This window comes from Panicum virgatum, chromosome 2K (genome assembly GCF_016808335.1).
Source record: "Panicum virgatum strain AP13 chromosome 2K, P.virgatum_v5, whole genome shotgun sequence".
NCBI classification, from domain to species: Eukaryota; Viridiplantae; Streptophyta; class Magnoliopsida; order Poales; family Poaceae; genus Panicum; species Panicum virgatum.
Genome location: NC_053137.1, coordinates 42,483,227 through 42,510,931, shown reverse-complemented (window position 1 = coordinate 42,510,931; position 27,705 = coordinate 42,483,227). Strand labels below are relative to the sequence as shown.

General features: G+C 49.9%; 2 protein-coding genes and 1 long non-coding RNA gene across 5 annotated transcripts; 1 reads left to right on the top strand and 2 right to left on the bottom strand.

Annotated features, from left to right (window-relative positions):
- Positions 1 to 285: 285 nt before the first annotated feature.
- Positions 286 to 19,249, bottom strand: LOC120678013 (ASC1-like protein 1). Of its 2 annotated transcripts, none has more exons than XM_039959184.1 (7): positions 18,784 to 19,249; positions 17,531 to 17,757; positions 17,283 to 17,438; positions 16,993 to 17,178; positions 16,662 to 16,846; positions 16,478 to 16,564; positions 286 to 535 (listed from the first exon to the last, which is right to left on the bottom strand). In XM_039959184.1, exons 1-6 carry the CDS (start codon positions 18,937 to 18,939, stop codon positions 16,533 to 16,535), a joined length of 942 nt encoding a protein of 313 aa, XP_039815118.1. In that variant the 5' UTR covers positions 18,940 to 19,249; the 3' UTR covers positions 286 to 535; positions 16,478 to 16,532. The 2 variants fall into 2 exon arrangements, with proteins under 2 accessions (XP_039815118.1, XP_039815113.1); XM_039959179.1 differs by lacking the exon at positions 286 to 535 and adding an exon at positions 16,109 to 16,418 and having other exon boundaries at positions 16,450 to 16,564.
- On the top strand, positions 9,845 to 10,313 carry LOC120678037. Its single transcript, XR_005676467.1, has 3 exons — positions 9,845 to 10,002; positions 10,094 to 10,212; positions 10,288 to 10,313. It is a non-coding gene; the product is annotated as an uncharacterized LOC120678037 (long non-coding RNA).
- LOC120678024 (60S ribosomal protein L13-2-like) lies at positions 12,129 to 27,705 on the bottom strand. Of its 2 annotated transcripts, none has more exons than XM_039959196.1 (5): positions 27,691 to 27,705; positions 14,187 to 14,320; positions 13,224 to 13,357; positions 12,688 to 12,846; positions 12,129 to 12,590 (listed from the first exon to the last, which is right to left on the bottom strand). In XM_039959196.1, exons 2-5 carry the CDS (start codon positions 14,293 to 14,295, stop codon positions 12,366 to 12,368), a joined length of 627 nt encoding a protein of 208 aa, XP_039815130.1. In that variant the 5' UTR covers positions 14,296 to 14,320; positions 27,691 to 27,705; the 3' UTR covers positions 12,129 to 12,365. The 2 variants fall into 2 exon arrangements, with proteins under 2 accessions (XP_039815130.1, XP_039815126.1); XM_039959192.1 differs by lacking the exon at positions 27,691 to 27,705 and adding an exon at positions 14,453 to 14,572.

The window sequence follows — 27,705 nt, the reverse complement described above, 5'->3', positions numbered from 1 at the left end:
TCTTTCTACTATCATCTGTTTCGGCAAGCTTGCCATTCGTTGTTGTAGATGTTATTGCGTTTTTATAAATTTGGTGTAATGTAAATTAAATAAGAAAAGTGTGGAACGAGGAATAATAATATATCTGTGTGGACAATTGTGGCAGCAAAACAGACTCGTGCAGAAATAAGAGTGAATAGCGTTACATTCTTCTTGGCAAGTTCTTCCCAGTACTTCCATCATAATGGATGAAACACAACTACACAAGATATCACTGAGTTGCTGTACCAAATTACATGATTTGAAATCAAAATCAACTGTATAGCTACAAAAATGAATGAACAGGAGATTATTCTGTATCTTTTACAAATGCTAATTGACTGAAAAACACAAAGCACTTTTCTTTCATACAAGGACATGAGTGCGCAGGTGGTTTCAGTGGAAAGTCACAGATGAGGGTTGCCATCTTTGATGCTGAAAGAATGATACGGTTTAATGAGATCTCATATCTGCATGTCTTCTGTAAAAGGGGGGGAAACGGTTTCAGATGGTATGCCTTGCTGTAGGGAACACCAGACTATGTTCTTCAGTTAAGCATTCAACCTAAAATGTTAATCTTCATGCTCATCTTTGCCTTAAGAATCTGTGCAAGATTAGGTTCTTTTTTGTAAATCGATAAGAAGAGGCTGCCGAAGAGAGATCTAACACCGTGAAGGAAAAAGAGAGAGATCACTGACTAGATCGAACATCATCTCATTGCCAATGCGTCCTTTTGATTGAATTTGTTTAACTAGCATCCGCCATATCGGTATCACTTCGGCTGTTCTGGTGGTTCAGCTTGCTGTCCTTGTCCCACCGGGTTATATTCATGATAAAGAAATGGTGAACAGCACTAAGTGACCATCCCATTGATCATATGATATAATGTTGATGTCATCCTTGATAAAAGCAATACATTATATGGATCATATGATTGAGCGACATGCCCAGATGTTACCTACTTATACTAAACACGCTGAGATTCTCTTCTGGCCTTCTGGGGGTATGCTGTCACATTTTTGAACTACCTCAGGCAATTACTTCGATTTTGAACTTAATTTGCTTAAGAATCAATTACCGTAGATATGTTTCATATCACAAGCATTGCGTTTTATTCAATTTTGGTTTGCCAAACAGATCCATAATGCCTAATTAGGAATAAGTATTAGATGGGAATTTACCATGTGGGTATTAATAGAGCTGTTAGCCTGTTATGCTGACAGCAGCTTACCATGTAGGGAAACAATTAGAGATCCTATAACCTGCAAGATGATCTTATTAATAGCAGATAATCATGCATCAGGTGTCCACATGCATATTAGCTCTGCCATCATTTTGTTTCATTTTGGTTTCCTGTACCCTAGTCCAATTACTTTGTGGAGAAAATGCAGAGTGTGCCAGTCTAGTCAGCTGCAGCAAACAGAATATGAAATGTCTGAGAAATGTGAACGTGACTGCAGAGTTCATGTTAGCTGGAATTATTGTTTTGATTTCCTGACAATATAGCCTGTTGCTAGTTTTTTCGTGACTAATGTTTGGGTTCACTCTCAGTTGTTTTTATCATGTTGAACACTCATGAAATGATGTCATTGGCAATTTAAGGATCTGAGTGCAACTTTACTTGACAGGTGATGCCTCATTTTTTGGGGGAGCAAATTATTTTAAGTATGTGCCTTTTGTCTTATAGGGCATGTATGCACGTGCAAGGTTAACCATAAACCCTGACAAGGTTTATTGGATGGCTATGACAAAGCCCAATACATCTGCTGCAAATCCTTGAAGTCACGGGTGCAACCTTAACTGGCACTGATGTCTGAGCATATGTTATGTCTGGAGGAGGCCCTGTTAGATAATTACCCTTGCTCTTGCTTGTCGTCAATGCTAGTACAGTAGAGGGAGCTACTGCTCCTGTTGTGCCATGTCTGGTCCTTGACTTGGGCGGCAGATGACTGTAGCAAATAGTAGTAGGTGCAGTTGGCAGCATGGTTGCAGTAGCTAGTAGTGGTAGGGACTGCAGAACACTATAGCACCTTACCTTATAAATTCTCATCTTGACCGGTGTGTCTATATGGAGGAGAGCAGCTGCAGCTCAGAGTTTTTTAAGCAGCTCCATTTCGCGTGCTCTTCCTGAGTCCTTCTTCTTCCTCTCATCTTCTTCCTCCACCTGCAAGCAAGAGGGTGTTGTGTGTGTGTGAGGGAGTGCCAACAAGTGGTATTCAGAGCTTGAGTGTTCGAGCTTGGAGGCCATGGCTTCCCTGGATCGTGAGCATGGGCGCGGGCGTTCTCAGGAGCGTGGCCGTGGGCGCCAGACGACGTACGTCGTGAAGAAGACGGTGCGGGACGTCGGCGGCGCGCAGTACCCCATGCTCACTCGCACGAACTACGCCGAGTGGGTGGTGCTGATGAAGGTGATGCTCAAGGCGAGGCGCCTGTGGGCGGCGGTGACCGTGAGCACCGCTGACGAAGAAGACGACCAGTCGGCCATGGAGGCCATTCTCAAGTCGGTGCCGACCGAGTACGTCGTCCTGCTCGGCGCCAAGGACTCCGCCAAGGAGGCGTGGGAGAGCCTGGAGATGATGCGGCTCGCCGGTGACCGCGTGCGCAAGGCGAAGGCGCAGCAGCTCCGGCGGGAGTACGAGGCTATCGCGTTCCGCGATGGCGAGGCCATCGAGGACTTCGCGCTGCGGCTCACATCTCTGGTGAGCCAGCTAGCGCAGGTCGGCGTCGACATCGGCGAAGAGGAAGCGGTGGCGAAGTATCTCCGCATCGTGCCGCCGCGATTCGCGCAGATTGCGCTCTCAATCGAGACACTGCTCGACATGAGCACGCTCTCGATAGAGGAAGTAACCGGGCGGCTTAAGGCAGTCGAGGACCGCGCGGAGGCCCCCGCCCGCACGACCGCCAGCGGCCAGCTACTGCTCACGGAGGAGCAGTGGGCAGCGCGCCTGCGCGAGAGGAAGCAGGGGGAGGGCTCCTCTATTTCGCGCAGCAGCGGCGGAGGTGGCAGGTGGCGCGGCAAGCCACGGCGGAAGGCTGAGGGCGCCGGCAAGGACGGCGGAGATCGTGCCGCCGACAAGGATCGTTGCCGCAATTGCGGCAAGATTGGGCACTGGGCCCGCGACTGCAAGGAGCCGCGGCGCCAGGAGCGGGCGCACCTCGCTCAGGATGACGAGGAAGAGCCTGTGCTGCTCATGGCGCAGGTCTGCGCCATCAACACCGAGGTAGAGGACCGCGGCGGGCGCGTCGAGCTCGACGAGCAGCGCACGCGGGTCAACCTCGGGCGAGCAGAGGAGGAGGCAGAGGAGCAGTGGTACCTCGACACCGGCGCGAGCAACCACATGACCGGAAACCGCACGGCCTTCTCCGAGCTCGACACCGGAGTCGTCGGCACCGTGAAGTTCGGGGACAACTCCGACGTCGACATCCAGGGGCGCGGCACGGTCGTGTTCCAGTGCAAGAATGGCGAGCACAAGGTGCTAACGGATGTGTACTACATCCCCAGGCTCCGGAGCTACATCGTCAGCATTGGCCAGCTCGACGAGCGAGGCTGCTAGGTGTTGATCGACGGCGGCATGCTCCGGATCAGGGACCGCGAGTGGAAGCTGCTCACCAAGGTCGAGCGCGGCAGGAATCGCCTCTACACCTTGGCACTGCGCATTGCGAGCCTGGTGTGCTTGGCGGCAAGGTGCAACAATGCGGCGTGGCACTGGCACGCGCGCTTCGGCCATTTGAGCTTCGATGCTTTGGCCAGGATGGCGTGGCAAGGCATGGTGTGAGGGTTGCCACTGATCGAGCATGCCGGCGAGCTGTGCGACAGCTGCATTGCTGAGAAGCAGAGGAGGCTGCCGTTCCCCAAGAAGGTGAGCTACTGCGACGGCGACACCCTCGAGCTCGTCCACGGCGACCTCTGCGGGTCAATCACGGCGGCAACGCACGGCGGGCGGTGCTACTTCCTGCTCCTGGTGGACGATTGCAGCCGCTTCATGTGGCTGCACCTCCTGTCGATCAAGGATGAGGCGCCGGCGGCGATCAAGGAGTTCCAGACGCAGGTGGAGACGGAGACGGGGAAGAAGCTATGCGTGCTGCGGACGGATCGCGGCGGCGAGTTCACCTCGGTCGAGTTCGGCCTCTACTGCGCGGGACAGGGCGTTGAAAGCCACCTCATGGTGCCGTACTCGCCGCAGCAGAACGGCGTCATGGAGAGGAGGAATCAGACGGTGGTCGGCATGGCTAGGAGCATGCTGAAGGCCAAGAAGATGTCGGCGGCGTTCTGGGGCGAGGCGGTGAGCACGGCGGTGTTCATCCTGAACCGCGCGCCCACCAAGAGCCTGAAGGGCACGACGCCATTCGAGGCTTGGCATGGGAGGAAGCCGGACGTGTCCTTCCTCAGGACATTTGAAGAAGACGATGCCCAACCTCGCCAAGCTGGAAGACAGGAGCACTCCCATGGTGTTCCTAGGGTACGAGCGCGGGAACAAGGCTTATCGGCTCTACGACCCGGCCAACAGCAAGGTGGTCGTATCCCGCGACGTCGTCTTCGACGAGGCGGCGTGCTGGGAATGGGAGTCCGACGATGGGGAAGCGACGCCAGGCGGACTGAGCAGCTCTTTCACCGTTGAGTACATGGTGTACTCCGGTGCGGGGGAGCTGGCTCACGACGAGGGGGAAGCAACAGCCTCGAGCGAGTCGCAGGGGGCACCCTCGAGAGAGGCACAGGTGACACCCTCGAGCGAGTCGCAGGGGGCACCCTCGAGAGAGGCACAGGTGACACCCTCGAGCGAGGCGGAAGGGGCACCCTCGAGCGAGGCGCGGGGGACACCCTCGACCGCGGGGCAGGGGACTCCGATCTCCGCTGCAACGAGCACCGTTTCGTCGATTCGCTTCGTCACGCCTCCGCCGAGCGCCTCCCCGAACATCGACGCCGATTACTCCAGCGAGCCACTCCGATTCCGGCTGGTGGATGACATCGTTGGCATAGGGAGTCCACCCGGGCAGGCGGCCCATGTGCTGGACGACCTCGAGCTGCATCTAGGCAGCGCAGAGGAGCCACCAAACTTCGCCGCAGCAGAACAGGAGGCATGCTGGCAGGCGGCGATGCTGGAGGAGATCGCGGCGGTGGAGGAGAACCGCACGTGGGAGCTGGTGGATCCGCCGGCCGGTTGCCGGCCAATTGGGCTCAAGTGGGTGTTCAAGGTGAAGCGGAACGAGCGCGGCGAGGTGGTGCGGCACAAGGCGCGGCTCGTCGCCAAGGGATTCGTGCAGCACGAGGGCACTGACTTCGAGGAAGTCTTTGCGCCGGTGGCGCGCATGGAGTCCGCGCGCTTGCTGTTGGCGCTGGCGGCAGTGAGGTGCTGGAAGGTCCATCACCTGGACGTGAAATCGGCATTCCTCAACGGAGAGCTCGCCGAGGAGGTGTACGTGCAGCAGCCGCCGGGATTTGTCATCGCCGGCGAGGAGCACAGGGTGCTCCGCCTCCGCAAGGCCCTGTACGGGCTGCGTTAGGCACCGCCGCCTGGAACCTCAAGCTCGACACCAGCCTCGCGTCGCTCGGCTTCACCAAGTGCACCACCGAGCACGCCCTCTACACACGGTGGTCGAAGGGAGGCCTGGTGATCGTCGGCGTGTACGTCGATGACCTCATCGTCACCGGAGCTGAGCAGCGAGACATCGACGCGTTCAAGGAGAAGATGAAGTCGATGTTCCGCATGTCAGACCTCGGTCTGCTCACCTACTACCTCGGCATTGAGGTGGAGCAGACCGGGAATGCCATCACGCTCCGCCAGAGCGCCTACGCGAGGAAGCTACTGGAGCGGAGCGGATTGTGCGAGTGCAAGGCGTGCCAGACGCCCATGGAGGAGAAGGTGAAGCTGTCAAAGGACAGCACTGCCCCCTTGGTGGACGCCACGAGCTACCGGAGCATCGTCGGCGCACTGCGTTACCTCACGCACACACGGCCGGACATTGGGTTCGCCGTGGGGTACGTGAGCCGGTTCATGGAGGAGCCGCGGGAGGATCACCTCGCCGCGGTCAAGCATCTGCTCCGCTATGTGGCAGGGACGTGCGACTACGGGCTCGTCTACCCAAAGAGGAGCAGAGGAGAGCTAGAGCTAATTGGGTTCAGCGACAGCGACATGGCGGGCGACGTTGATGGACGAAGGAGCACGACTGGTGTGCTCTTCTTCCTTGGAGCGTGCCCGATCTCCTGGCAATCGATGAAATAAAAAGTCATTGCACTGAGTACTTGCGAGGCAGAGTACATTGCGGTGGCGACGGCATGTTGCCAGGGAGTTTGGCTGGGGCGGCTGCTGGCAGAGCTCACCGGAGAAGAAGCTCGGGCACCCGTCCTGATGGTGGACAACCAGTCCGCCATCGCCTTAGCAAAGAACCCCGTCTACCACGACCGAAGCAAGCACATCGACACCAAGTATCACTTCATCCGTGATTGCGTCGATGGTGGACAGATTAAGCTCGAATATGTCAAGACAGCTCGACAGCTCGGGGACATCCTCACCAAGCCACTTGGGCGTGTTCGACTCACAGAGTTGAGGACCAAGATTGGAGTTGAGTAAATCAAGCAAGAGCAGTGCAATTAGGGGAAGGATTGTTAGATAATTACCCTTGCTCTTGCTTGTCATCAATGCTTGTATAGTAGAGGGAGCTCCTGCTCCTGTTGTGCCATGCCTAGTCCTTGACTTGGGCGGCAGATGGCTGTAGCAAATAGTAGTAGGTGCAGTTGGCAGCATGGCTGCAGTAGCTAGTAGTGGTAGGGACTGCAGAACACTATAGCACCTTACCTTGTAAATTCTCATCTTGACCGGTGTGTCTATAAAGAGGAGAGCAGCTGCAGCTCAGAGTTTTTTAAGTAGCTCCATTTCGCGTGCTCTTCCTGAGTCCTTCTTCCTCTCATCTTCTTCCTCCACCTGCAAGCAAGAGGGTGTTGTGTGTGTGTGTGTGAGGGAGTGCCAACAGGCCCTAAATTGAAGGACTTCAAATTTAAGCTGGGCGGAAAACAGTGTTTCCTCATATTCCCCATCAAATGATCAGAAAGAAAGGGTCTTCTAAGTGTCCAGGTCAAGAAGAAAAATGTGCTAGATTGAATATCTGATGCTTATGTATGCCATGGTTCGTAAGGCGTCGCCTAGGCGTCGCCTAGGCGACGACTAGGCGTCCAGGCGCCCTCGGGGTGCAAGGCGTCCCCATCGCCTTGCCAGGATGCGTATGGCGTCCGCCTTAGAGGCAAGGCGTCCGCTTGGGCGTCCTAAGGCATCCTCTGGACGCCATGGAGGATGAGGCGGGCGCCATCCTTGTGCCGGGCGGGAAATCGAGCGGGCGGGCGGGAAACCGAGTGGGAAACAAAGGGAGGGCGGAAATTGGGCGCGAAATCGAGTGGTGAAAGTCCTGCGCAGGCTTAATCGAGCGAGGGAAAGAAAGAAGAGAGGGAAACGACACAGAGGAGAGGCGGGAGAACTCACGGAGGTCGGAGCGGATCTCGGCGAGGCGGCCACGGCGACCTCGTAGCGTCGCGCATCTTCCCGTCCGCGAGGAACGGCGTGGCCCTGCGCATCTCTGCTCGTCCGCGAGGACCCGCCGCGCGGCTCTGCACATCTCCGCCGTCCGTACGGCCCCGCACATCTCCGCCTCCGCTAGGCCCCGCCTCCTCTGAGCCTCCGCGCGGCGGCTTATCTGCTGGTCGAAGTCGATAGCCCCGTGCGGCCGCGGCTCTGTGAACCTCCTCTGTTTCTCTGCGGCCTCGTGCGAACTGCAATGGCCAGGTAATTCCATCTCCAATCTTTCTTCCCTCTGCTTTGCTGGTATGCTGCTCTGCTTTATGCCTCTACTGGTAGCTTTAGTAGTGCGTGGCTCTGTAATTTGTGCCTCTTTTCTTTACTAATTGAGCCATGCGATGTTGCTGTGTGCTATGGACTAGCTGATCTATACTTTATTACTGTCAATTGATTAGTATAATGTTTGCTAGATAATACTATATTGCTCTCTCGGTTGTGCTGTGCAAGTGCTTGATAGTTTAATAATTCTCTTGTTCTTTATACACAGCCAACAGGGCAACACCAGCACCAGCAACACAGCAGCAAGTCCAGCTTCTGTGGCAGCCGAGTACGATCCGAAGACTGATCCAAAGAGAAGACCAGCCAACTCAAAAGATCCAGGATGGGAGTTTGGCTACTGGGAAAATCCTAATGATCGAGATAAAGTGACATGCAAGATGTGCAGCAAGAAGATTCCAGGAGGAATTAAAAGGTTTAAGCAACATCTAGCTGGTGGTTATGGAGATGTGATCCTATGTCCAGGGTCTAGCACTGAGTTAAGGAAAAGGATGAAAGCATACTTGGATGGCAACAAAAGGAGGAGGCCACTGTACTTGGATGATCAAGAGAATGCCGAGAACGATAAAGAAAATGAGGAAGATGAAGATGTGGTGGAGGTGGTACAAGAAGAGGCTTCAAGGGCTGCCACTGCAAATTCCCAGGTCACCACCAAGGTGCCAAGTTCAGGAACAGCAGCTAAAAGAAGACAATCAACCCTCCAATTCAAGCCTGCAGCAGCTAGCAAGGGCAAGGAAAAACCAAATGAGAATAAGAAGTCAGTTGCTGCTATGTTTAGAAGAACTCCTGAAGAGATTGTTGATGAAAGGCATTCAGGGAGGTTCCAAAAGACCATCCAAAATAGCATGAGGACTAAGGATGAGAAGCATTATGTGGATCTGCAATGGGCTCTATTTTTCTACGAGGCAGGCATATCAATCCATGCTGCTGCTGCAAGACAGTTTGAGGTTACTTGAGGCCACAACACAATATGGTTCTGGATATGTGCCTCCTTCTGAATACATGCTTAGGGAGCCATTGCTTTGGGAGTGTGTCAAGTTGACAAGTAACATGAGAGTTGACCATGAATGAACATGGAAGCACTATGGTTGCACACTTATGTCAGATGGTTGGACTGATAGGAGAGGGCGTCATTTGATCAACTTTCTTGTGAATAGCCCAGAGGGGACTTATTTTTTGGAGTCAATTGATGCATCAGGTGAAGTACATGATGCCTATTTGCTAGCTGATCTGTTGGAGGAGAGAATTAATCAGATTGGAAAAGACAAAGTGGTTCAAGTTGTCACTGATAATGGTTCTAACTACAAGGCAGCAGGCAAGCTTCTAATGGAGAGGATTCCTACACTGTTTTGGAGTCCTTGTGCTACACATTGCCTGGATCTTATGCTAGAGGACATAGGGAATTTGAAGGAATTTAAGAAGACTATTACACGTGGTAAGCGGGTCGCCAATTTCATTTATAGGCATGGGAGAATTCTTAGTGCAATGAGGGAGAAGACAAATGGTAAAGAAATTGTGAGACCTGGTGCCACTCGATTTGCAACTTCATATCTTTCTTTGAAGAGCTTGTATACACTCAAGGATCCATTGAAGGCCTTGTTTGTTTGCGACATATAGACTACCAGCAAGTTGGCAAAAACTAATGCTGGGACAAAAGCACATGACACTGTGCTCTCTACTGAATTCTGGAACTCAGTTGAAGATTGTCTTAGAGCTTCAGCCCCACTGCTGATTGTGCTAAGGGCTGCTGATGGTGATGAGAAGCCGGCAATGCCGGAGATTGCTGCACTAATGGCTGAAGCAAAGGAAAAGATAAAGCTAAGCTTTGCCACTCAAAACAAGTCAGGGCTGCTCAAAAAAATCATGGGAATTATTGAGAAACGTTGGTTGAACCAAATGGATCATCCATTGTATGGGGCTGCGTTGTATTTGAATCCAGGAAAATTGTTTCCCCTCATAAAAGCTGATGATGATGAAATTGTTGGGCAGCTAAGGGCTTGCTTCCTTAAAGTGCTTCGAAGAATGGTACCGGAGAGGGAAATTCGGAACAAGATCAATGATCAAGCCATGGACTATGAGTGTCAAAGAGGAGATGCATTTTCAGATGAAATGGCTATAGAAAACATTGAATCAAAGAGCCCTCGTAAGTGCTGTTAATTTCTGCAATTTATTACAGCTTGCTAAGTTGATTTCATTACTCTTAATGTGTGCTATGCTTGAATTTGCCATTCTAGTTGATTGGTGGCGTTCCTATGGTGGCTTGGCCATTGACTTGCAAAGGTTTGCTAGGCGTGTTGTTGGTCTATGTGCTTCCTCAGCTGGCTGCGAGCGAAATTGGAGTACCTTTGAACAAGTGAGTTACTGTACTATGTAGTTTGCTTGCTATTTTTCAGCAAAATATATAATTACTAATCCATGATCTTTCCAGATCCATACAAAGAAAAGGAACCGGCTCCTACATAAGAGATTGAATGCCATTGTCTTCATTTCATACAACCGCAAGATGAAAACTAGATTTCAAATGTTGCGTCAGAAGAAGAAAAACATTGATCCTTTGGTCATTTCACATTTTGATTGGGACAATGAATGGGTTGATTCGTTGCATGTACCTCCTCAAGGTCATCGTGGCTGTGAGTTAGATGATGGTCTCACATGGAACCTTGTTGATGAAGTTGTTGGAGCATCAGAAGCACTTCGTGGTCGCAATCTTCCTAGGACAGCTCATAGAAACAACCATGGTGAGCCAATCACTTACAGGAAACGTGCAAGAAGTTCTGCTACAATTGTTGAAGATGAACACATGGGTTCAGAGAATGAAGAAGAGGAAGAGCTTCAAGATCCATATGATGATGTAGATGTCACCGATGATGAGGATTCTCCCTCCAACGATGCTGAAGAAAACAGAGATGCTGCTAACTCCAATGAATTTGATGATGGATATTGAGAGCTGAGAGATGGGAGTTGAGAGATTTAGACTAATGCATGCTGCTTTTGCCTTGTGCCCTATTTATTATCTTTTATTCTGTAATGTGGTCCAAAACTGTGGACGGGGACCTATTAATCATGCCCACTAGATTCTAAGCTTGTGGACTGAAGTACTGAACTAATGATATTAGTTATATTTGTCATTCCCATGCATTTATGTTGCTAATGCCCAGCTTTCACTTAATTAGGTTTGTTGTTGGTCTTGCTGATTGATTTCTTGCTCATTCTTTATGTAGCTTGCTGCTTGGGAGAAGAGAAAGGATGGCAGGAGCAACTGGGAAGGCAAGAATCTATGGTACAACAGCTCAACAAAGGTATGTATATGCTACTAAATTTTTTGATGTCATAGTATATTTAGGATACCTGGATACGTCTATGGCGTCGCCTCGCCGCGCGCCTTATACGCCTAGGCGTTGTGAGGGGGGTAGGTCGCCACGAGTCGCCGCAGCGCCTTAAGAACATTGATGTATGCACAATTATGGTGAGATCTCAGACCTTTATTGAATAAACAGAAGTTTGAAAAAATGGTATAGAAGCAGAGTTAAATGCCCCTTTTGTGCTTCTTCCTCAATGATATACAAGTCAGGCAAAGTTATTTTTCTTCAAATTCACTGGCACTATTTTGCACATGGAGTTAGTGATCTTTAAACTCTACTTCTAGTACTATTTGAAGAAATCTTATGTATGATCCCAACTTGCTTAAGACAGTGAGCAGATGAGTGCATTGCTCAATGACGGCTTCTTTTCTTACCTTGTCTTAATCCCTTTTCAGTAGACATGAAGCTGCTAGCTAGTGACCTACCAATGGAATCAGGGCCTGACCAACGGCTATTCCTTGTTGGTGACGAACAAGAGTACAAGGTGTGCGGAGGCTTGATATCTGAGCTGCGAGACACCATCTTAGAAGCTATGACAACAAGAGTACATGAAGCAGAGGATGAACACAGGGAGCGTGAGGAGGCGGAGAATCTGGAGAAAAAACTTCTTACATCAACTGTAACAAAGCCAGTGACGGACGAACATGGACCTACTAGTCCCAGCAGCTGAAATTACTGGCTACAGCTTCTATACAAATAGAAGTTAGTTTGTCAATCATTCAGGATTTGTGCATAAATTACTGCTCCATTCAAGCACTAAATGTTTGAACCCAAACAAGTCAGCCGAAAACTAGGTTCCTTGGACATCCATCCGGGCGGCCAAAATCTGAGTTTTCCTGCCAGAACGGCATGAATAGGAGGGTGGAACAATTGATGAATCCACATGCTAATCGATTCGACAATCCCCAACATTAACACCACAAATCTCATGCAGGCAAACTTCACCAGCTACAATGAATTTCAGACAGGTAAACTTCATGACAGCAATTCAGATGCGCAAGAGGACAGCAAATGCGTACCAGGTATCAAACAGTACAAGGACACCAAAACAATCCACTGGTCTCTACTTTCAGGAACAAAACAAAACCTAGAACAAGCCCTTGGCTGTAGCATCAACTAGAAGATACTATATCCGATGGTCACTTTACTTCTTCTCTTCCTTCTCAGCCTCAGCGGCCTTCTTCTGGCGGGCACCAAGGTGCTTCTTGTTCATCCTCTCAAGGCGGATCTTGCCATACGCTGCGAACGACTTCATCTCATCGCTGACCTTCACAACCTCAACCGAGCGCTTCTCACCACGAGTAAAAGGCATGTAGTCACCCTGGACCTGGGTGGCGCTGGCAAGCTCCTCAGGAGTAGAGTCACCAGCCTGCAATGGATGTAGATGATCAGGGATCATGACATAACTCATAAGGTGTGAGGACAATGTCTTCAAGATACATTCAGGAAACAGATTCTAGCCATACCTTGACCTTGCGAGCACGCCTTGGGAAGATAACCAGCTTGGCCTTGTACGTCTTCAGCCTCTGGACATTAGCCTGGAGTCCCTCAAGTGATTTGTTCTTGCGGCGGTGATCCACAGAAATGCCAATGGTTGGAGCAAGCTTCTTCGGAATGCCCGCAGCCTGCAATCACAACATAATAACTTTAAGCAACAAAGGAGAGTAAAGAGTGGCCCATCAGCAATCAACTAGATAATGGAGAGGATAATAACTGAGGAAACTAGCCTGTACCACCATAGCTGAAACAAAACTGACATGGAAGGAAATAATTCCAAGCTAAACATTAATAGACCTGCCATGATGCAAAAGAACACATCTACCTTACAGAGCAAGCATGAAAACCTGAAGTTGACACAAAAATAACGCATGCTACGCATGAGGTATACAAACAGCAGCAAATTATTTGAAAGTAGAACCATTAAAACAAACAAGGAGATTCAAGGAAAAAATGGCTCAACAGCAACTCAGATGGAGGGAAGCGCAATGAACAAATGTATCACCTTCAGCTCCTCGAGAGTGAAGCCTCTCCCAGCCCTTGACTTCATATTGTACTTGAGAGTTTGGCATTGGACAATGGGGCGAAGAGGTCCAGCAGTTGGGCGTGGGAATATCTTCGCAGCCTTCTTTTGACGAGCTGTGTACACAACATAGCAGGGTTGAATTAGAAAGCTGTCAGTTAGTATGAGAAATATAAACAAAAAATTAATACATAACAACAAGCTGCCGGTAAGGAGGCATCACGGGTGCAATTATCTAGTAAAACAAGGGATTTTTATTTGATTCGTTAATTGGTAGCATAATCACGTAATCACATAATCATGATTGGCGTACTACAAATCACATAATCACATACACACAAAGCTTAACCTCTTAAAATCTCAAAGCATCATGATTGGCGCTAGATATATGCCTGAACTAACAAACTAATTAGTTAACATAATAGACATAACATGGAAACAAATAAGTAGCTATGATGCTCCTTGCTGCGAAGTGCAGGTGTTAATGTGTTATGCAGGGGCAAGGAACAGCTAACTGGATGCTACTATTTTCAGGATGACAAACTACACAATCAAGGATTTCTAGTGCGTCAATATGCCTACCAAACTGTATCTTTTTAACTGCACCTTTACCAACCAACACAAGACCAAACGTAACAAATTGCAAGCAGCTAAAGGTGGCGCAGATTGTCTATCAATTACAATTAGACAATTGCACTGTACAGAACAAGACGGACTATTTATTGCTAGGCCTCTACTTCTGAACTGCATCTAAAGCCTATTTTATCATCAGCTGATCGCACAGATTGCACACATAACACGGGACCCTGATAAGACTTCGATTCAGTTCTCACAACAGCAAAAAAAAAAAAAAACAGAGAGAGAGAGAGAGAGCGAGAGAGAGATTGCACACTCAAATCGTGACAAAGTGGAGGTTAAAACGGAGGGGAGAAGTGATGAGCTCACCGATGCGGCGCCGCTGCTTGCGGGCGGGCTGGTTGAACCATGTCTTGACATAGTTCTGCCAGTGCTTCTTGAAGTGCCCGTTGGGGATAACGTTGTTGTGCTTCACCATTTCGCCCTCTTCCTCTCCTACCTACCTGCACATCAACGCAACAACAGATCGACTAAGAACAAGTAGCCGCCGGCGCAGCAAGATCCGGCGCGCGCGCAGTGATTCGCAGCACGGAACGCAGGGGTAGGAGGAGGGCGGCGGCGGCGAGCGAGCGCACCTAGCGAGGAGACGCGATGACGGCGGAAGAGTCTGCGGTGGAGGGAAGGATTTTGGGCTAGGGTTGGGTACTTATGGTCGGGCGGGGGGAGCCGCGAGCCCTAGGTTGGACGGCTGAGATCTCACCACTACTTGCACAGGAATGATGAGCCACAGTGGGCCTAACGGGCCTCCTTGGACACGTGAAAATATTAGGAAGGCCCATATACGGTTGGACGATGAAGACGCCCTTATGGGCCCATTCAGTTCTGGGCCTCTTCTCCTCCCCGCGCCACTTGCTCAGACACCTCGCGTGCGTGGCGGCCTCGAGCTCCTCCCGCTCTCCCGCGCCGTGGCCGGCCGAGGCGGCGGACCAGCTGCTGCTGTCGTCGGCCGCGGGCTCCCTCGTCATCGCGATCTCCTCCTCGGCGACGTGCGTCACCAACCGTGAGGTAGGCCGTAGGCCTGAACTCCTGAATACTGATGCCAACCGCAGGCAGGACGCTCGAGGTGCCGCAGGGGGCCGGGTCGGGGTTTGTGTCTGGGGATAAGAACGGCCACATCGTCACCAATTTCCCACCCAGTGCGTTGTTAATTTTCTGCTTTCCTTTCCATTCGCTCCAGAATGTAGCAATCAGACAGCAAAGAGAATATTGCATCTTAGTTCCCGGTAGGCGATTCACCGTCGCCATTCACAGAGTGGTCAAGAAACTAGTAGTTTTTGCTGCTCGACAGCGGATTACTACAGGGTGCACTGTAACTTAGAGGTTAGCCTTGTTTGCTGCACTTCTGGTGACCTGGGGATTGAGATGGGCCAGATGGCCTAAGCTAGTTTGCCTGCTTCTTGGCAGGTTGGTGTTCTGCTTAAGCGATTAACTTCTAAGAAGTGTCCATGCTGATTGCTGAATGCCTGCAAAGATTTCACTTTCCTGAAATTTTTTGTAGTCTGCTACAACAACCATTATCAGAAACACAAAAATTATGGGTAATAGAGAGTATATGTTTTAGGTATGGAGTATGAGTAATTTGTTGATGCTCCACAGAAAGAACAGATACAGCATTTTAGGCGCAGGATACGCAAACCTGGCCGGGAGACACAGGGCCCTACAGACACTGGGAAACTACCAGGAAGCACCATGAGTTCAAGACCAAAAAGCTATCAGAGCTAAACAGAGGAAACACCACAGCAAGTCTAACAACGAGATAAGCAGTAGATCACAGACTCCTCGCGCGGGCTTTACTCAGTTATCATGTAATGTCAAGTGAACATCAAAAGTTGCTATACAATATATGTAATAGCATCAAAAGCCTACGATTGTGGACAAATGTGTCAGGTTCTCTAGTTTTTTTTTTAATTTTATCAGGTTCTCGAATTTTTTTAAAAAAATAATCTTTCCGTTCGTTCCGATACGTGTGCCATTTTCGCTTTATCCTAAATCAAAATGACCTAGTATATAAAAAATATTGACTTTTACAATACCAAATAAATGCACCATATAAAAATATATTTTATTGTTGGTTTTAATGAAACTAATTTGTTGCTGTAGATGTTAGTGCATTTTTATAAACTTGGTCTAAATAAGAAAAGTGTGTAAAGAGGAATAGTATTATATCTGTGTGGACACTTGTGGCAGCAAAACAGATTCGTGCAGAAATAAGAGTGAACAGCGTTACATTCTTCTTGGCAAGTTCTTCCCAGTACTTCCATCATAATGGATTATACACAAGATACCACTGAGTTGCTGTAGCAGATTACATGATTTGAAATCAAAATCAACTGTATAGTTACAAAAATGAATGAACAGGAGATTATTCTGTATCTTTTACAAATGCTGATCGACTGAAAAACATAAAGCACTTTTCTTTAATATAAGGACATGATTGTGCAGGTGGTTTCAGAGGAAATTCACAGATGATGGTTGCCATCTTTGATGCTGAAAGAATGATACGGTCTAATGAGATCTAATATCTGCATGTCTTCTCTATAAAAAAGGGGGGGGGGGGGGGGCGGGGGGGGGGGGGGGGGGGACGGTTTCAGATGGTATGCCTTGCTGTAGGGAACACCAGACATAGTTCTTCAGTTAAGCATTCAACCTAAAAAGTTAATCTTCATGCTCATCTTCGCCTTCAGAATCTGTGCAAGATTAAGTTCTTTTTAGTAAATCGACAAGAAGATGCTACCGAAGAGAGAGCTAACACCGTGAAGGAAAAAAGAGAGAAAGATCACTAACCGGATCGAACATCATCGCCAACGCGTCCTTTCGATTGAATTTGTTTAACTAGCATCCGCCATATCAGTATCCACCAATATATGTGAAGAACTAGGAGTGAGAACAGAAGACAATTGAAAACATAGTAGTATATGGGACCGTAAAATCGATGCTTATTCTTGTCCAGGGTCAGCAGGACTTCATAGCTGGGAAAAAAGATATGAGATCAGACCATTAATCAACAAAATATGCTACAGCGATTTTTGTGGATTAATGCTTCTTTAAAGTACAGTGATGAATGGCAGATGTAGCACTATATGCCAGAGAACCTACAAGCTGAGTTGTTGTTTACCTTGTGCTTCTTAGAATCCAAAAAGGGAAAATAATGAGGCGAAGAATTATCCACGACGCAACAAAATGAAGAAATGCCACAACAGCCAGCCACTCACAGCTACTGTACTTGGCCATCTTCCCAATCTCTAGGAATATATCGCTTGCATCATGAAGGGCTAAAACAACAGAGCCGACACGAGCAAATCTGTTTAATAGGCACAATAACAACAAATAGAGGTCATGATGCTGGCATCAGTATGTAATAGAATGGCAGTCACACACCCCTATAAAAAGTTTCTAGAAACATACCTGAAAATATAGGATAGAACAATCAGAACAACAGTTGCTACATGGTGAGACATTGAAACTCCAAAATCTGAACGTCTTGTTTCCCAGAACAGAAGAGCAAAGATTGAATATGTGTAAAATCCAGCAGCGTACATGTAGACAGCTTTGAGCTTCAGTCTGGAAGAAGGAAAATTCAATGTCGAAGCATGGATCTTGTTGGGGGAAAACAAAAATTGGAAAGAGGAAGAGAAGGCCTGTTTTCTACTTACTTTATCTTTTGATCAGGCCAGATCTGATCACCAGGCCCTACCCAAAAGTATCTGGTGTTCTTAAACCATGGCTCATTGTATGTTACAGATAACGAAAGCACCTCTCCAGAAAGAAAATAAACAAACTTCCACGCTGATTCCTTAAATTTATTGATTTTCTTTCTACTATCATCTGTTTCAGCAAGCTTGTCATATCCCTTTCCAAATATAAGTCTTCGTGCTAATATCTGCAAATATTATGAGAAGGACTTATTACTTAGAGATCTTCATGCAAGGAAATACTGCATAACACAGGTATTGCACAGCCACCATTGTAGTCATGATTGCATCTACCTAATTTGAAATCATTTTGCTCAGATTGTATGGTTGCAATCTGATATCACAATAAATGTGACACATGTATGACAACAAACAAAATAGATCCACTGCCATTTGCTCTCCACCTCATTTCCCAACTATCTTCTCCTTATATGGTAACTATCCTTCTAATAAGTCAAAGATTGTTCTCCTGTTCCTTTCTGTTTTTTCTTCTTTTTTTTTTGTGTGTGTAAATCACATTGGATACTAACATTTAACACCAGATAATAGATCCACTGCCACTTGCAAGGCAAATACTTTAGTCACCCCACATTTGGTTAGCTATAACCAGTAACCAAAAAGTTTCCAAAAAAGTACAAACATGACGTGTAGACTTCTAGACTAACAGAATAAAGATGCTTAGACGTTTTTCTCTGAAGTGCTTGGACGTGTAACCTTAACGAAAAGAAGATGTAAATGTCATCTAAAATCGGGCTTCGTAACAACCAACCAAATAAAGGCAAGTAGAATAGAACTTTTTGACACACAATCGGCGCCCCAAAGGAAGCGAATTTGCACGAAAGCAGAATATAACATTGTACGCACACCTTTCCCAAACACACTCTGGCACCATCTGCATCAAAAGATGGACCATGATGTAGTTTACAGTTTCTACGGCGTAATTCATTCATCGAGAATTTGTATGATGGTTGTTGCATGTCAAGACCTACACGATTGCAGAAAATGAATGCAAAACGAAACTTCTTTTATGGTCTGGTTCAATCTGACTGAACAATGACCAGCTCCAGAATCGCCAGCCTACCAAGTTAATCGAAACGAAATCGAACGCCGTCACATGATGTAACTTACATCCCATCCGTTACAGACCACGACCCGAGGCGTAACTTGGCACGGGCATTTCGGATCCAAGGAACCTCCAGCGAGCAGCTGATTACCTCGAAGACGAGTCGGTCGAGCAGGAACCGGACGGCGGGGAAAAAGGCGACGAGCAAGGGGAGCACGGCGAAGTCCCCGTAGGTCGGGTAGGCCTCCGCCTCCCAGTCCACCGTCGCCGACGTGGAGCCCAGGAACAGCTCCACGAGCGCTGCCATTGAGGGGAGGAGATCCGAGAACTGGAGGCCAGTCCTCGGATCCAAACCACTCCGGCGGCAACCAACAGGACCGCGAAATGGGCGCGAGATTCGGCGCCGGCACGGCCCGCCGGCGTCCCTGAGCCGATCCAAGCAGCCACTGGTTGGAGGTCCAGGCGAGCCAACGCGAGCGACTATGAGCTGGATGGAGGTGAGATTTGGGAGTGGAGGAAAGGGAGGTCGTCGACCTCACGGTGGTGACAAGGAACGGAAGCGGACGAACTGGCGCCTTTTTCTGGGGGTGGCAAACAACGCAAGAAATGGCGAAAAATGAACGGTATAAGTTGCAACTGTGAGTGATCTTATTATGTCCCTCTGTCCAAACATCAATCTTCGAATCTTCTATATCAAGCCATCCTATAAGAGTTGTATTTTAATTTTTTTACACTGTATAGCTAGCCTGCACCCTTTAGTGATTGATTGGACGTAAAGAAGCTTCGATCCGTGTGCACCTCCAAAAAGCTGTACTCGGCTGACACCTCACTACCGCTATACTATGCCTCTTCCCGTACAGATATTTTGCCTCACTGCTAACTAAAGGTGGGCTACTAGTACAAATTGTACACTCATGTTCCTAGCCGGTGAACCCACATACTTCTCATATGTGCTAAGGTACACGTTGTTTTCCTATTTGCAAATGCACTACACGCGCCGCTCGGTTGAAAAGTACGAGTACAACAAATATAATTCATATACATGGCACATACAACACCCAAAATTTTATGTCAGAATGTAGCATATTAACATAAATAAAAATCACAACTATAAATTCTCCTCTGTACATAAAATTCAGCATCCGCGGTGTACCACGATGCACTCAACAATATACACAAATCTCATTCACATTGGACATAACAATTTTTTGAGTGATCACAAATTGCTCAAAAATCACTCTAAATTACATTGTACTGCTTGAGAATATTATGCGAAATAATTCCAACAGAAAGCAAAACAAAGGGCAGAACAATTCCCACGAAAATTATCTTGCCGTTTCCAAATTCCAACAAACAGCGACAAGCACAATAATTCCGCCCATACACTCGGCGAGAACACGAGTTCATCAGAGTTGGGGATTTAAAGTTTTCGAAAGAGCACAGTTCCATGGGCGAAAAGATTCTTCCTAGATTTCATCCAGTAGAGTTCATGGTGGGTGTTGACGAAATCTCGACGGCAAGGCAAACACGGCGCAGCAAATCTGAAGAACCAGGCCACATTGCCGCGGAGAAAAGTACTACCCAAGCCACCTGCGGCGTTGGAGGCGGACGTGGCGGCGTCGGCGAGCTGACGCAGGGAGTCCTCCCTGCTCGCACGATATACATCATTGACGCCGACGATCCCTGCGATCTTCCACGCCGCCCTGTCCCCGTCCACACCGAATGACACCACGCCGTCCTGAGTGCGGCCTCCACGGCAGCGCTGTGGGTGGCGTCGAGCGTCGCGCACCGCGTAGGCCAGCGGCAGGGTGCCCCGGGCGGCAGGCAGAACGGGTTGGCGCGGAGCTTGTCGAGGATCACGCCGCCGAATGCCAGTCGGAGCTCCAGGCACGACGAGGACGCGACGGAATGCGCCTTGGCGTTGCGAGCCTCGACGAGCTGCACGTCGTCCGGCGCACCCAGCTAATCGTACACCAGCGCGTCGAGGCTCGCCGTCCGGACGGCGAGGTACGACGACCGTGGCTGGAGCAGCAGCACCACCACCAGCACGGTCACCGCCGCCAACAGCACCACAATTTCTAGCACCGTGAACACCACCGCCGCCGTCCACTACATCACGCCCGACCGGTGCCCCCAGAAGTCGTTGTACCGCGGCTACCGGTCCGTGCCCGCCGGTCGCCGTAGATGTCACCGCCGTAGCCCTCGCGCTGCGGCTGTCGGTTGCCGTAGACGACGTCGCCAGCGTAGCACTCGCGCTGCTGATGCCGGTCTCCATAAACGCCGTGGCCGCCGTCTTGTTGGTGGTACTGCTCGGAACGGCAAGCGACAACGGCAACGGTACCGGCACCGTAACCGCGAGCTCGCCGCCGCGGTCACCCTCGTCGAGCTCCGCCGGCTGCGGACATGCCTTGCCGCCGTGCGCAGCCCCGCCAGCCCCGCGCGCCCCCTGCTCGGCCTCAAGCACCGCCCTCCGCGCGGCCGTGCCTTGCCGATGCTCGACCGCCCGTGCCGCCGTGGCTCGCCGCTGTATGCCCGCCTGCCCGCCCACGGCGGCCCAGGCATGGTGGCCGGAGGCCAGCGCGTGCACCGACGCGGCCCCACCACGCCGTTGTTTCGCGCACCCGTGCCGCATGCGGCTCGCTGCCCTCCGCTCGTCACCCACCTGCGCGGCCGCTCCTCGCCCGTCCGCACGGGGCATCTTTTTTAGGATGAGATGAATTGTTTAAACCTATTTAATCTATGTCTTGACATTAATTATGAAATACCAACGAAATGAGCTATGATATTCAAACCCATATTGTACTCCCGTGCACCGAGGATGCTAACCCAACGTAACTTTCACACGCTCTGTAGCAGAACCGGCCAAATTATACCGGCTTAAGTGCGTTGACTATCATCCTAATAAATAATCAAGCTGCCACACGCTTAAAACAGTGTAAGCCAACAGGCTGTCGTGTATTTTCCGATTAAACGACTGTACTCTAGGCTCACTTTTTGTACTAGAAGTCTCGCAGGAAGACGAACACAGGTGATACAAAGCATACATAGATTCTCAAATTAATTTATAACATTGAGTTTTACAGATAAGTTTGATATGTCAAATACAGAGTTTCAAACGCACAACAGAAGTTTAAAACACAGTTTAACCTACAATACGGTTGCTACGAACGACGATATAAGGTGCGCTCCTCATCCTGCGCACCGATGTGATCCCAAACAGCCCGAGGAAGACGGGACCCACCCGTCAGTCCACCAAGGAGGAAGCGGTTGTCCTATCCAGGACTCTCAGACTTCCCCGGACTCCCGCTGAGTCCAGGGAAGTCTAAGCGTCCTGGATAGGAGAACCACTTCCTCCTTGGTGGACTGTCGGGTGGGTCCCGCCTTTCTAGGGCCCGTAGAATTTAACAGTTAATATTCAGTTTAGACCTTCTGGAAGAAACTGAACCGACTCAAACCCCATATGAGAAGCGCTCTGATCCTATCAACAAGGTCACAGAATCAATCCAGTCGTAAGTATCCTCCTAATCAATCTGTCCTATCTTTTATATTTAAGGTACCGCAGGTACTCCTCTCTTGTACTAGATGGTACCATGTTGATAATATTCATCAAATCAGAGTACCACGGGGTACTCAACTGTACCGGTGCTCTTTTAGTGTTGTACCAAACAGTCTAAATATACACTTAACCCTATTTTAAATAATCTTTTGTAATTTTTATTGTAATATACATCATGGTACCACACAACATCCATAGGTACCGAATAGTTTCACATCAGTTGAAATTCACTCATGTACAACAGATATAATTCACCATGCCACATAAACCAACATCTCATATGTGCCATGATGTATAATATATTAATATCAATAAAAACACATATACGAATTCTCCTTGTACATTACAAATTACTAAAAGATCACAATAGTTTACATTTTTATGCTTGAGAATATATGCACAAAATAGTCCCCCACAAAAAAATAACAAGAGTTAAGAACAGAACTGAAGCATCCCCTCATAAGAGAAGAGTTAAATGTGATACCAACATCAGTCCCAGGAGGCTGATGACACATTTATTACATCAGATGGTTCATCACCGTACAACTCTACGCGGTAATGGGCAGTGAAGCGCCACTATCGCGAGGATTACAACTAAAACCCACACAACTACATTAACTACGAAGAGGGGGTCATCAGAGTCTTGCGCCATATGGAACTTCCTGCGGGTGACCCTATCAACAGGCAAGGCTGGGTGCAGGACGGTACCCTACTCGACGTCTTCGGGAACATAGTCTGGATCTTCCTCTGAAAAAATTAAGAATGGGGTGAGTACAAATGTACTCAGCAAGTCCAACCACACCCACGGAGGGGGTATAAACAGAATATAATGCACAGGGTAAATCAAGGATAAGGCTAGGGTTTAATTTGCGGAAAGCAATATTTTATGCAGGGGTTCATTTGAAAGAAAGGATTTTTCAAAGCAAGTTTTTCTTGCACCGAGTAACATGTAGTGTTGACCAACACAGGATCCAAGTTTTAAGCTGCTACCGGACTCCTCATCCGCCGTAGCACACGGCACAACTGCCGGACACTTTTCCGAAAACAACTCATGCCAACCCATCCCTTCCCAGAATAAACACTAGTTGCGTGACCACACCGTAACTCGCCCAGTACCGTGGGCACGGCTATTCGAATAGATTTTAACTCTGCAGAGGTGTGCAACTTTACCCACAAGCGGGGTACCACAGCTCGAACACCGTAGTGTCGGTGTAGATCCCAACAAAGCCATTACCCACCTTAGTTAGACCTGACTAGCTATCACGGGATCCACCAAGGGGTCATTGACCTATCACAGAGGTTTTAACCGGGGCATAAGTCACACAGAGCTAATCCCTTCTCCTTGATCACCCGTTGCTCTCAGCTCTCCTGATGGCTATCAGACTAACTAGTGGGGTTTATGCTAAGCCGTTGCCCATTCAACGGTCGAGTGGTTTGCACGATAGTGGAGTTAGGTGAGACGACACACCAACTCAGTCCTTAATTGTGACAAGATGGATATCTCCCTTCCTTGCTCTGCCACACAGGCACTAGCACACCCATCGGTAAATCACACAGAAATGCCATCCATCCCGTCTAAATTCATCTTTCGAAATTCCACTTTTCTCCCTTCCCACACACGCACACCTTTTCTTTATAAAATAAGTTGTATTGTGTATAACGTCCTAAGCGTTCTAACAGCGATTAACGTCCAAACAAAACACATTCAGACATTAATCTAGGTGGTCAAGGAATGATTATAACAAATCAAGGGGTGGCTATCCAACCATATTTTCAGTAGGCAAAATACATGCAATTTTATAAAACAGGCCAATGGGTTGTGTTTATAAAACTAGGACAAAACATGCATCAAAGGGTGGGATTGAACTTGCCGTCCTCAAATCCTTCCGGGGGTTCCTGATCGAAGTGCTGTCCTTCGGGCTCGGGGTTGCAGAACTAGTCCTCATTCGCTTGCTCGCAGTACTGCTCGTTGATGGGCTCTCCTTCGTTCACACCGTGATCTATGACGTATACAAACAAGCACACAATCAAGAAAAAGAAATGAAAGCTTTATCGTTGAGCTCAATTCGGAAACAAATAAGGTATAGAGATAGAAGTAATATTTTTGGGCGATTTCCTAATTACATGGCCAAAACTATGCTAGAAATGGCGTGGTAAAGTTTAGGATCGATCGGAGGTTGTTTGTCACATAAAATGATAGGTTATATAAGGGTTTAGGGGTTAAATAAGGAGTCAGGGACCTATTTGTAATTATTTCTGAGAGTGGAAGGGCCTGATCATAATTTCTGGAAATATCCTGGACATACTAAAAAGGTGTAGGGGTTTATTTAAAATTAAGTATATGTGGTGGGAGGGTTTGTTTGCAAAAAGGAAAACAGGAATGGCCTTTTTGGGAAAAAGGGTTACAAGGGTGGGGGTTCTTTAGTAAATAGAGGGAAGGGGAGGGGGTTTTTGGCAAGGATGCTATCTTCTTTCTCCTCCCTCCACGGGAAACAGAGGAATGGAGGGGGCGGGCATCGGCGGCCCTTGGCCGGCGACCCTGGGCCACGATAGCGGACGGGAGGAGGGGGAAAAGGAGTAGGGAGGTCCGGGGGGCCGATCCCCGGCCGCAGCTCGGCCAGAGGCGGTCCGGGGTGGCCTGGCCACGGCGGGCGGCGGAGAGCGTGTGAGTGGCACTGCAAAGCTCGTTGGCGGCCTGGACCTGGGGGAAAAGGGGAAGGGAACCTCGGGGGCTCTATTGCCTACCTTGGTTTGGGCTAGGGTGCAGCGGGGAGGGGAGCTCCGTGGTGGCCGACATCCTGGGGTGGCGGCAATGGTGGGCGGAGGCGTTGGGAGCTCGAGAGGAGGCTTGGAGCGGCGGTGGAGGTCGTGGAGGTGAAGGGCGACGCGAGGGCCCCTTTTATAGGCGAAATAAGGCGGCGGGGAGAGCCGTGGGGCGGTGGCCGTGGTGCGGTCGGCCGGCGAGCTCCACGGGCGCCATTAATGGCGATTGGCGCCGCGGCAGCTCGATCCGTGGCGGCACAGGGGTGACAAGACCACTCGGGCAGCAGCGAGCGGTGCGCCGAGCACTATGGCACATGGGGGGGAAGGAGGGGGCGGACGCTGTGCTTGTCGCCGAGCGGCGTGAGCGGCGAGGCGGCGGTCCTGTACTCTGCGGCGGCGCGAGCGGCGAGGTGGCACAGGAGGGCGGTGGTGGTCCGGCGATGCTCGGGGGCGCATGGAACGCGTGCTGCGCGCGTGCGCGGCACGTGGGCAGGCGAGCAGGCGGCCGTCAGTGGTGGGCAGCGCGGCGAGCGGCGCGGGCACACGGTGCGCGCGCGAATGCACGGGCAGGGCGTGCGTTGAGGCGGTGAGGAGCTTGGCGTGCAGGGGCGCGCACACGCGCGCGTGCACGGGAGCGGGGGTGCGCGCTGCGGTGCATGGGGCATGGGCAACGGTTTCCCAAACGGCGCTCGTGGCGTGCAGCACGGGAGAGGAAGGAGAGAGAGGGAAGGAAGGAAGGAGGAGAAGGAAAAAAAAGGGAAAATGGAAAAAGAGCAAAAGAAAAAGAAAAAGAGAAGGAGAGAAAGGGAGAGAAAGCAAGTGCACACCGGCGGAGTTCGCGGCGGCCACTGCGGCCTGGTCGGCCACGCGCGTCGCGACGTCCGGTCGGACGACGCACGCGGAGTGAGGAGAAAAAAAGGGACGGGACAGCGGTCGGAATCGGGTGTCGGGTCAGGGAAAGATTTTTTGGAAGGATTGAGCTCAACGACGAAAAGAATTTTGAAAAATTATTTTTTTAGCGTGTGATTTAATTGGTAAATTTTCGGGATGTTACAAACCTACCCCACTTAAAATGAATCTCGTCCTCAAGATTCTGCTGGCTACTAAACAGATGGGTGTTGGGGACACCACCTTCGGTCCGGTAGCCGAAGGTGCACGAAGACAAGACACCAAGAGCGCTGAAGCCGACGCCAGGAGCAAGCGTGGAGGTCTTCGCTGGTCTTTGGGACGGAACGCGAAGACAGGCGAAGACCGGGCGATGCCAGCGTCACGAGTGGTCCGTAGACCCCGTGGTCTTCGTCGGTCTGGGTGAAGAGGACCGCCTGGGGTTGTGGGCCCTGCTGAGCTGTACCGCACCCACACTGTAATAGGAAGATCACATGCATGTCCGGGAATATTAAGGGAATATGACCGTTGTAAGGGGGTAAAAGAGTAATCATACATGGGAGATATAACGCCACCTATAAATACCCCCTGTAATGTGCATTGATGGGACATCTGGAATAGAGAGAGAACCTTTCCTCCTTGTCTTGCGTGTGCATTTATTACTGTTGTAGTGTTCCTCCATTCCGGAGACGCTCTCCGCCAACAGTTTGGCGCCCACCCGTCGATTCGATACACCACATGGCGGCAACGAAGAAGAGAGGAACCACCGGAGCCACTTCAGAGGACACGACGACGACGACGACGACAACACCCTCGCATGCCGAAGCGGCAGCAACACAGGCGAACGGGGCTAGCAGCGACGGCGTTTCCGTTGACGCCCTTGTTGATGGCCAGCTTGAAGTCAACCTCCTAGACCTCGGTGTCTCAGCCGAAGACATTGCGGCGATGCGTCGCATCGACGCTCGCATCGAAGAGGCGCGAAGGGTTCAGCAGCAGGCTTTGGAAGCAGAACCTTCGGGGCCACAGATGACGACAAGAGCGAAGGGGAAGCAGACCATGCTCACCGAAGCAGAACGTCAAGAGCAGTACAACAAGTTGAGGGAGGAGGAGCTTCGCTGCAAGGCGAAACTGGAGAAGCTCCGTGCCCAACGGCTGCAGCTCGAGAAATTGCAGGCACCTCCACCACCACCACCACCGCAGAAAGAGATGATCGGGGTCAACCCGCGGCAACAAGAACCACCAAGGTTCTGCCCAAAGCTCGTGCCGGTCGAAGAGATCTCTGACCACTCAGAGTCAGATGCCGAAGAGCATTACCGAAGAAGGCATCAAAGAATATCACCATTGTCCGAAGAGCTAGAGCAGGTGCAGTGGCCCCATCGCCTCAACCCAATGATATTGCCGAAGCTTGATGGGGAGTCAGACCCCGAAGAGTTCCTCCTCAAATATGAAGCCACCATAGAAGCATCAGGAGGAGGCACCGCGTGTAAAGCGAAGGCGCTCGTCCTCGCTTTGAAGGGCTTGGCGCAGCGATGGTATGCAAACATCCCACCAGGAACCATTCTGTCTTGGAAGCAGCTTCGCCTCGAGCTATGTGCAAGTTTCCGCGCGGTGAGGCCCGACGAAGTCACATCCTGTGATTTTCACGATCTGAGGCAAGGAAGTATGACCTTGCAAGAATATCTTCAGAGCGTCATGAAGCTTCGCGCAAGAGCACCAAATGTCGCCGACCAGAGCATCATCGACTCTATGGTGAAGGGAATCAACTTAGGACCATGCGGAGAATACATATCTCGGCGCAAGCCGAAAATAGTGACAAAGTTGTTCGAGATAATGCAAGAATATTGCATATCCGACCGAGCGAAGAGGAGA

Coding starts and splice junctions, on each gene's coding strand:
- LOC120678013 (XM_039959184.1), bottom strand. CDS start 18,939: ATGGCAGCGCTCGTGGAGCTGTTCCTGGGCTCCACGTCGGCGACGGTG. Junction 17,439..17,530: donor TGGCCTGATCAAAAGATAAA/GTAAGTAGAAAA, acceptor TCCTTCTTCCAG/ACTGAAGCTCAAAGCTGTCT. Junction 16,847..16,992: donor TGGATTCTAAGAAGCACAAG/GTAAACAACAAC, acceptor CTTTTTTCCCAG/CTATGAAGTCCTGCTGACCC.
- LOC120678024 (XM_039959196.1), bottom strand. CDS start 14,295: ATGGTGAAGCACAACAACGTTATCCCCAACGGGCACTTCAAGAAGCAC. Junction 13,358..14,186: donor CAAGCAGCGGCGCCGCATCG/GTGAGCTCATCA, acceptor TTGTGTACACAG/CTCGTCAAAAGAAGGCTGCG. Junction 12,591..12,687: donor GGCGTGCTCGCAAGGTCAAG/GTATGGCTAGAA, acceptor CATCCATTGCAG/GCTGGTGACTCTACTCCTGA.